Source organism: Branchiostoma floridae, chromosome 3, assembly GCF_000003815.2.
Source record: "Branchiostoma floridae strain S238N-H82 chromosome 3, Bfl_VNyyK, whole genome shotgun sequence".
Lineage (NCBI taxonomy): Eukaryota > Metazoa > Chordata > Leptocardii > Amphioxiformes > Branchiostomatidae > Branchiostoma > Branchiostoma floridae.
This window is the reverse complement of record NC_049981.1, coordinates 16,480,198-16,490,370: the sequence shown is the minus strand read 5'-3', so window position 1 is coordinate 16,490,370 and position 10,173 is coordinate 16,480,198. Positions and strand designations below refer to the sequence as shown.

At 38.9% G+C, this 10,173-nt stretch overlaps 1 protein-coding gene across 1 annotated transcript in view; it reads left to right on the top strand.

The window, feature by feature from the left end:
• LOC118410820 (glutamate receptor ionotropic, kainate 1-like) overlaps window positions 1-10,173 on the top strand; it is a 42,907-nt gene that overhangs the window by 18,383 nt on the left and 14,351 nt on the right. The window contains exon 2 of the mRNA XM_035812649.1: window positions 1,706-1,927. Within this exon, the coding sequence (XP_035668542.1) occupies window positions 1,849-1,927 (79 nt within the window). The 5' untranslated portion in view covers window positions 1,706-1,848. The remainder of the gene's footprint in view (window positions 1-1,705; window positions 1,928-10,173) is intronic.

Here is a 10,173-nt window from a genome sequence, read left to right as displayed (position 1 = left end):
ATGCCGATTTGTTTGCGCTAACCGTCAAAGAGACGAAGACGTTAAACTCTTTGTTTGGTTGCTAAACAGTAACTCAGAGAGAAGTTTGCTCATGTACAAGTAACCGTATCTAATGTGTCAAACATGAGACGTTGTCGCTCATAAGTCGTCCATATCTTATCTCCGTACGTGTGTATCTTGGCCGTGGACATAATCCCCGCGTAAGTACAGTTGTTGGTGAAGCAACCCAAAATTATTACTTAGGGCCTGGTCCAAAATGTGTACGTGTCAGATGTTTTTGTGGCCACTCCCTTTGCATTTCATATGCATCCGGTGGATTTACTACATACTACGGTTGCTTTGAAGGTAGTTCCTTTTATCCTGAAAGGGCCCACACAGAGAGGAATAGCATTAGAAATATGCAAATAAAGAGTAGGCGTTTGTAAGAACGTAGTCAAGTGGTAACATGAAAATATGCAAATAAGGAGTAGGCGTTTGTAAGAACGTAGTCAAGTGGTAACATAAGAATATGTAAATAAAGAGTAGGCGTTTGTAAGAACGTAGTCAAGTTATAACATAAGATATGCAAATAAAGAGGAAGCGTTTGTAAGAACGTAGTCAAGTGGTAACATAAAAATATGCAAATAAAGAGTAGGCGTTTGTAAGAACGTAGTCAAGTTGTAACATAAAAATATGCAAATAAAGAGGGGGCGTTTGTAAGAACGTAGTCAAGTGGTAACATAAAAATATGCAAATAAAGAGCAGGCGTTTGTAAGAACGCAGTCAAGTGGTAACATAAAAAATATGCAAAAAAAAGAGTAGGCGTTTGTAACAACGTAGTCAAGTGGTAACATAAAAATATGCAAATAAAGAGCAGGCGTTTGTAAGAACGTAGTCAAGTGGTAACATAAAAAATATGCAAAAAAAAGAGTAGGCGTTTGTAACAACGTAGTCAAGTGGTAACATAAAAATATGCAAAAAAAGAGTAGGCGTTTGTAAGAACGTAGTCAAGTGGTAACATAGATATGCAAATAAAGAGGAAGCGTTTGTAGGAACATACTCACGTGAATCTAAAAGTCTAGTTTGTGCCTTGAACATTACTCCAGGGAAAACACAGGGGATGTTAAAATCATCTTACACCAATGTATAAAGTTTTCATACAACTTATTTCAATGGTGACGGGCGTTTTGTGTCAGGATTCGGACATTGACACACATGATCAAAAGCCAGGTCTAGATTATACTCCCATGGCATTGACTACTGAATTTTGCATATCATTAGTATCTATAAAAATGGCTTAACTCTTCGTTCAGAAACTTAAATAAACTTAAGCCGTTTCTGTCGTTAATGGTAATCTAACGAAACATACATCTTGTGCAGTTGTCATTCCAAGGTGTTGTTAGTGGCCATGCATTACTTTACTATCCCATTGCATATACCTTTAATTTTGCCCAAGTAAGTTTGTCGACACTCAATCATGGTTCATTTCAGGTCGTTACATTAAACTTCAGACTTGAACAAGTTGATACACTAGCAACACGTTTATAATTCAACGCTAGCTTCACACTGCATGTTGTGTGATGTATCTAATTAATCGCTCTTTCGTGGTATCATCTTGCCAAGAACATGGTACCACTTTGTGAAGGGCGTCTTGATAGATGAAGCATCGGCCCACTAGAGCGCCGTGAAGAGCCTGTCCTGATACGGCTGTTGCGTTTCTCCACAGATAAAGACTGATCGCCTGGCATTTCTGCCTACTCTGCAGTCGACGCGGTTCGTCGATTCTTCCATAAATAGGACCTGCCAGAAGAGGAGAGAGGTGTCTTTGATGTCCTGGCTTACTCGGACAGTTCCACTCAAAACGTCGAGATGAGGATTCTTGACCTCCTGGTGCTTCTGCCGTGTCTTCTGATGGCGGAACTCTCCTTCAACCTGACTACACATCCAAGTAAGTACACAGTCGTTTCTGTCACAAATTGAGCAGCCTCATGTTGCACAGTTTATTATCTTTTTTTAAATGTGGTAAAGTCTGCTTTATAACGAATTGTAACATCGATCCGATCTTATGGCCACGTTGACTATCTATAGCCTTTATGAAAATAATGATAAGTTTATTGCAAATAGGAAATATATCGATTGAATCCTGTAGTGTGAACTGATATGTTAAGATAGTAAAACGCCTTCGCTTTTACTTTCTGATTTAATACGTAACTTGAACGCAAATAGAATTCCTAAGTTCCTCCTGATATACGGCTGTTAGGACCAAAACAAACAAGAAGAATAAAAATCGCAAATCTTTATGGCATAAGTGTATTGACTGTGCCCGCAAATATATTGTATTCTTTCCTGCGATCAATTTCCCTCTACAATCATCTAAACTACGGCACTATATTTTCCACTATCATCATCGTTACAGCCGCAACATCAATTTACCCCACGCTGTTTGCATTCCTGTGCAATATTCCACCTTTCATAATAATGCTAAAATTGCATTGTTGTGGCTGCAGGCTATATGGAAGCGTTAAGAACTCTATAATTGCGACCAATTTGGGATATGGTATGTGATGTGATGCAAAGGTGAAGGCAACATGCTTCAACAGAAGTGAAGACACTTGAAGAAGGGCCCGGGTCTCATCATAGTCTAATCATAGTCCCCTCCTCCCACGCCTTTACCTTTAGACTGTCAAGAACTGTAGATGGCATTTTCAAATATTTTGTATTTTGTTATCATTTAAATTCTATCGAAAACGGTGAATTCGACAAATGCATTTAGACGATGAGGCACGTTTTTGGAATTAACAGTATCCTTTTGTCCATATTAGTACCATTGATACCATACAGAAAATAAGATATTTCGGTACCTAGGTGGCAAGCTGGGTGATGACGTTAGAAATTAAGAGTTTAGATATCTTATAACGCTGTCTATTTACTATTTAATCTGAAACAATATACGCTAATGCCCTTGTACCATTTCAATCTTCAAAATAGTAGCATATACAGATTTGGGTAATTGGTTTATATGCAAGCAACACCAGCCTCAGGTGTTATCATTCTATCTAATTAATTTTAACATAAACCAAGACATTTTTGTTTTGTTTTCCATGACTTGCAATCGCCATCATATTCTTTTACATTGTGTTTTCTGTTTGTATCTCGTTACATTTTAGAGGCAAATATTTTACGTTTTTACTACATATGGCTGCAAATAAAGCCTTTGTGAAACCCTGCGATATTTTGTGTCCATAGACGTGTGAAATATTGCCAATTTACCATATATATATATTACAAAAATTACCACTCAGACACACTTTAGTGCTATTTCTTGTTTGGCAAGGCAATTACTTTGCTTCCCATACAAAACATTACGTTACCAGACTTTTTCTGGTAATGTTGAAGTACTTCGATATACATCTTAGTCCAATTCAACCTTAGCACGAGGTATTGCGTTCCATCACGTTGTAAATAGCATGCAATGCTCAAAAAGACCGGCACATTTGCACAAACGAACGCGGGTGTGTATCATTGTCTATACCGGTGTGACAGCGATCTCGCCCCCCCGTGATCTCGCCCCCCCCGGGGCGAAATCACTAGCGATCTCGCCCCCCCCCCAGGGGCGAAATCACTAGCGATCTCGCCCTCCCCGGCTAGTGATCTCGCCCCCCTACCTCGCCCCCCTTTAGCGATTTCGCCCCCCCCAAAAAAAACGGGTTTACATGACATTTTAGAAGTTGATTGGAATAAATCACAAAATGCAGTTTCAGAATGATATAAGTACACGAGTTTGATACATAACTCCATTCATAGTATCAATATTAACGTAATTACATGGTAATAAGATAGTTGAACCTGTTTCAGACAAGGAGGGTTGGGTCCCTTGGATTCCAATTATTGCATATACCTGAGTCTTGACATAAGATGTATTTCATTGTATTCACCTGTCTCAAAGCAACCTATATATCTCCAATATGAAGTCTCTACCATGAAGTGACACAAAATAACTATGTAATGTCTTTATTAATTATGCAAATATTAGGTATTAATTAGAATAACGCACATTTGGTATATGCACCTGGCCAAGGGATATCTTCACCTCCAACAGGACTGTTTTTTTCTAGTATTTACGAGGGGCGTTTAATAAGTAATGCCCTTGACCCATTTTCCATAGCAGACACAGTTATTAGAACCACCCATAGTTATGCATTTCTCCCATCGTTTGATGCAGCTCTGAACACCGTTTTTGTAGAACACCCCAGGTTGGTCTTCCAACAGATGCCTCATCAATGGCAGAAGAGGGACGACCAGGTCTGGGAGCTGTTTCCACAGACTTCCGGCCATGTTTGAATTCACGATGCCAGCGTTTTACAAAGTCATATGATGGGGCATCGTCACCATAAGTTTCTTTCATTTCATTTAAAGTCTCCTTTGGTGTGCGTCCTTTCAAATACGAAAACCGGATCACTGCGCGGCACTCTACTGACTCCATTTCACACCTGGCTCCATTTCACACCTGACTCAGTTCAAACACCAGTGGGTTAGAGTTATTACTTATTGAACGCCCCTCGTAGGATAGGATGAAAAACAGTTCAAACACCAGTAAATCAGAAGCCACAATTAGTTCAGAGCTGTTTTTGCAACATAATCTATAGATATATCAATCATTACACATGCAAAATTTCATCTAGATCAGACAACTGGAAGTGGGTCAGGGGCATTACTTATTGAACGCCCCTCGTAGGAACTGATGCATTTACCCGTGTTTCTTAAGACTGGTACTTTACCAGTGTTTGTGTAGCATTTAGCAACAGCTATATCAAGTTGCGCGTAGATAGTGTTTATAATGAGAAACTATCATTCACGTGTGTTTTTGTTAGTGCTTTGGAAATGTTTCCAGCATAAGAAAGAAAACACTGTGACAAATTGAAAACATATAGCTGACGTATTCCGTACCATAGACGGTGTTAATTTATACGTTCGCAGTAGCACTGTTTTTATGCCACCTCAGCTGCAAAAATTGTCTTTTTCATTTCAATGTTATGTTTGCACCGAACAATATAGTATCGACTTTCGAGGTATGACATCTTACGGTACGGTAATAAGGTGCCATATAGGTACCAGGTAACACACCATATACATTACTCCCCAGGTGCAGTATAGTGCCAGGTAGCGCACCTGTAATATGTAGTAACCAGCTGCTTTGGGGGGGGGGCGAAAACGCTAAAGGGGGGCGAAAACGCTAGTGATCTCGCCCCCCGGGGAGGAGAATGATTTAGGATAGGATTGAGGGGTCGTCCTGAATTTTGGTATACAGCTTCAAAGATGCCGTACACAATTAAATGCTAATCATGAAAACCGTTTGTATATTTTAGGAGTTCATTAACAGTTTATGCATACAATGCAATGGACCGATCCCGATCGAACGTCATATCGAACAAATAGAACCTGGTAGAACCCTCTATTCTATTTCGAACACCTCCGTCAAAAATAGCCCCAGTTGAACAGAAATGGCCGAAGAAAAATGCTATGCTATTCTTTGTCGAAGACTACACCCACTGAGAATAGGTATTGTGGGAGTGAGAGCCACTGCATAGCTTTACATTGATGGTGGGCAGGATGCACATGTAGAGCAGGGCATGTATAAGACACGGGACTCTGCACTAGCAGACTTTGTAGAAGTGTCGCACTAGTTGGTGCGTAGTACAAGCTCCCTCCCCTCGAGTGCATGAGCTGCTTTCTTCTTGATTTTCCTTTTATCATGAGCATGAATGCAGCTGTTATGCATGCAACAAACGTAGTAGAAACCCAGTCACAGATATATGTACCCTGGTTTTTACCTGCATCGACCGTACGTCAGAAACCGGGCACTCCTGCCCACCAACAAGGTCATGATATGCGGTGCCTCCCTCTTTCGCTTTGATTAAAATCATAACGCTCTTACCACAGATATATTACCCCCTCTCCTCAGACGACTGTACCCAGTGGATGTAGCCTTCAACAAAAAAGTCAGGGCATTTTTTTTCGGCCCAATCTGAGAGGATTTCAGGATCAAAAGAGCTAAACCAAAGTCCGTTGTTATTATCAGCTAAACAGTGGCGGCGGCCAGTTCTGTCCGACAAGTGCTGTTTTTGACGGAGGTGTTCGAAATAGAACAGGATCGAACAGGGGGCGGGGCTTCGGGAGCGGTCCATTCCTAATAGCACCCCAAATACATATGGCATACACATGTATGTAACAGAGACGTCAGAAATAACATTCTAACTGTATAGTTAATGTCCAATTGGCATGCTCAATGGATATTTATGCTAAGCAGGGGCTAATAAAGCTAATGAGTACAGTTTTTAATTCCACTAGATTTCATAAAAGGACACTGAAACATATCACTTTTGTAACTGAAAGGAGATCTTTATCGATATCAAATCAATCGAGTACCATTGAGCAAATCCTTATTTGATTTGCATTCTTTAATACGAAAACTGCATAATATAATAGTATATAGTAGATTAGATTCATCCCTCAAGCTACCGACATCTTGCACACTGCTGTCGTCCCCCAGAAAGACATCTGGAGGCGCATAGTTCAAGTTTGTCAAGCCTGCCGACAAAACTAGTTTCAACAGGTTGACAGACTGAATAAAAGTTCAAAACTTGAACTATGCGGCTCCAGATGTCTTTCTGAGGGACGACAGCAGTGAGCAAGATGTCGGTAGCTTGAGGGATTAATCTACTATATAAGCCATAGCGTCAAATGGTGGGTTTCCATTCTTGATACATTTGGCAGGTACATTACGCTTTACTTTACCAGATATAAATTATGCAAATTAGGGTCTCATCTACTTAATTTATGACGAAATGCTACAGTAGCCTTCTTTCCCTGGACTTTCATACTTTGAGTGAGGATGATTATCTGATATAATCTATGCCAAAATAAATAACTTATTTTCATAAAAAAACATTAATGACAGGTCAATCTGAATGTTTGTTGACAGCAATGTCCAACAAACATTATCGTGCGTAAAACAATTCTTACAAATACAGTTAGGCCAAATGATAATATGAATACTAAACATACCAACAACTTCAATACATATAAACGATGAAACCATCGCCATGTTAGTACTTTTTTACTGCTACGCATACTAAAAATATTCTCACAAACTAGTACTTAACGCAGTGCAAGACACACAAACAAAATTTAATCTATCCATCCACTCACTCATTCATTCACTCATTCATTCATTAACTTCACTGCGTAGACGGTACATTTATCCAGCTTTGGATCCTACATTTTCCACTATTGTTTATAATTAATAAATCATACAATGCTTTTAACTATTCCTGTCTCTGTAAGGCTTTTTCATATTCACCATTCACATTTTAATCATTGGTAAAAAAATCGTAATATAGCTTTAAAAGCTGATTACATTAATTACATATACAAAAATTACTTATATTCCACCATGGAAATTAATTAATTAATTAAAAATATGTTAGAAAATGTGAAGTGAATTTGTCAAAATAAATTTGGTATTGATATAGAAAATCCTCTATGGTACCTCTGGCTTGCACTTTCCCTTCCATTTTACAGTACATGGTTTTGATTAGGGCTACCGAATGGGTTGCCTAGACTGCCGAGACCTTAACAGGACATTTTAGTCACGTCTCTCGTGGACGTATCAAAATGAATTTTTCATAGCTGCTTGGATGTAACAGTCTGTAGGGAATCCGGTGATAAGGTCAGTCATCGCACCCCCACAACAGAACCATTTTTGCGAGTCATTGCCATTTTCCAAAGTGTCAGAGATTGCTAACTACATAGCAGCACATCTGTGAATGAAACATGACTTGGCAAAGAACGAGCATGCAGCAAAAAGATGTCCGATTCTATAACCTTCAACAATTATCTGGACATTACTGTCCAACCAAGCAGAAGGGAAGTCGTACTAGGTTTACTTGAGCAGCCTTAGTAAACTTAACATATAAACTTACTGTACGATAACAACACAATATAAGACCCATCAGTTATTTATTCAGATAACAATCTATCGTGTTTTCTCTAACTCGCTCAGAATCAACATGCATATTCACGAAGACGCTGCCAAAAGTTACGTTACAGTCCATACAGCTACTCATTTTTCTTTTCTATTTGCTGTTGAGCAGACGAGGACAATGACAATGTGACACTGCACACAAGTCGGTAACTTATTCTAACAAAGCCACATACAAGTAAAGATAATATTTCACCACCCCGACCGAAGTCATTCAGCTAGTCATTCGATCATATCCTTTTGCAAAATCTACTTGCCTTTTCAACAATGAACTTCAACATTTTCAATGTCATGCATCGAGGGTAAGAATTGTGCAGATCTACTGTAATGTTAACATGTAGCCCGTCAAAACTGAGAGATGAAAATGCATATACTTATTCAGAAAGATGGCGTACTAAAAGCACTAGACCATTCCCAATAGAGGGGCCTGGAAACGTTAAGTAAGCTTTTGAAGGTGGATGATAAAACATTTCAGTAATAAAAGGCTGCGCATATGTAAATTGATGGCACAGGCTGAACAAAATAATGCATCTCTGGAGACCATGAAAAATGGCTCACTTCTTACACTAGCTCGTTCAAAGAAGAAGCCTACTGATACATTTACCGAGGATTCCTTAAGTGTGCAATTATGAGATCAATGATTATATCATTCAGTAACTAAACCTTAAAGCATTATTATTCTAGGCCTCTTCTAGCCATATCTCCGTTTACTCTTCCATATAATGGCTCTGTACTTTAACGTTAACGGTTATTATAGGAGACAGCAGTACCCAAACTTTCAGACGTCTCTGGAGGAGATAGATGCGGAAGAGTGCGTTAGAGGGGGCAGATAGATTAAGTGAGCTGCAGCCAAGATTATCTGATATGATCCCTGTTGTCTCTGTGCTTAATGTATAAATGACAGGTGGATTAGGATATGGGTAAACAGACTAGTCGTCTTCCTTCCAAAGTTCAGTAATAGATTTGTGTATTTCACAGTTGATGTGTGGAGTTTTCTATAATATGAATATGTGACTGTGGTCGTAACATCCATAGATTGCAATTAGGGTTCACTGCGTTAAAGTTTACGCGTTGGTACATTTTGCATTTCAAACCCAAACTCTGCTTCTAGACAGCAAAAAAAGAACAAATAATGCCGAAATGGAGCAAGTGGTAAATGATTGTATGAAAAATAAAGATGATGCTTTCACATGAAATATGCAACTCAGTACCATAAAAGGGCATTTAATTGTTTGGGTAAAAATTCAGTACAGAAATTACAGGATGTACCTTCAGTAAATCTTTATGGAAAATTCGCAAAACTTTGTTTGGTATGTAGATAAAAATTGATAGCAGCAAGGCCGAAGGCAGGACCTTAATATAATCGTTGACTGGTCCGCTATTGACCTTGCTCTTGAGATGTCGTATTCAGAGAGCTCCATCAGCTTCATCTGCATCTATCTATCTATCTATCTATTATTCATTTGGCCATCTTCAAATGCAATTACTTCATCTAACGGGACTGAGTCAATCAGCATAATTACAAACAAATAAACTGCCCCCATACAGACACAATGTCAATAAAGAAATTGACATTTGGGTGGTCTAATACAAAAAAAAACGATAACTTGTCAGAATAAGGTTGGTGAAAGGACAATGGCAATCAATAACAACCCTCATTTCACGTCAGACTTATAGCTTTAGTCCATATACTCCTATACCACAATTGATCACAGAGTCTCTCTCTCTCACTCGCCTCTAGTACCACTTAAAAGCACACTGGAAGGCAACAGTTAAATGTTCCTACCATTTCTTTGCATAGTCAGATCAACTCTATAACATTGTATACATTTATTCAGGGAGGGATGTTACATTCTAACAGTACAAAAAATGTTTAAAAATTTAATCGTCATAAATAGTGGCGCAGCACATAGCTAATAGGCCTCCGTGCTGTTGCTTCTGTGCTGTTATCAGCTAGGCTTTACAGAGAGGGTGCTTGTCAATATTTCACAAATTTCTGTAAAACTTCATCTACACCAGAGATTCGGCAGGTCTGAATGAAAAATAACCCCACTTTATTGATGTCTAACAGAATAGACTATATTCATAATTATTCTACTTTCATGGGAAAAGATGCAAGTACGTTCAATAGAAGAAGACCTTCTATCGCTATC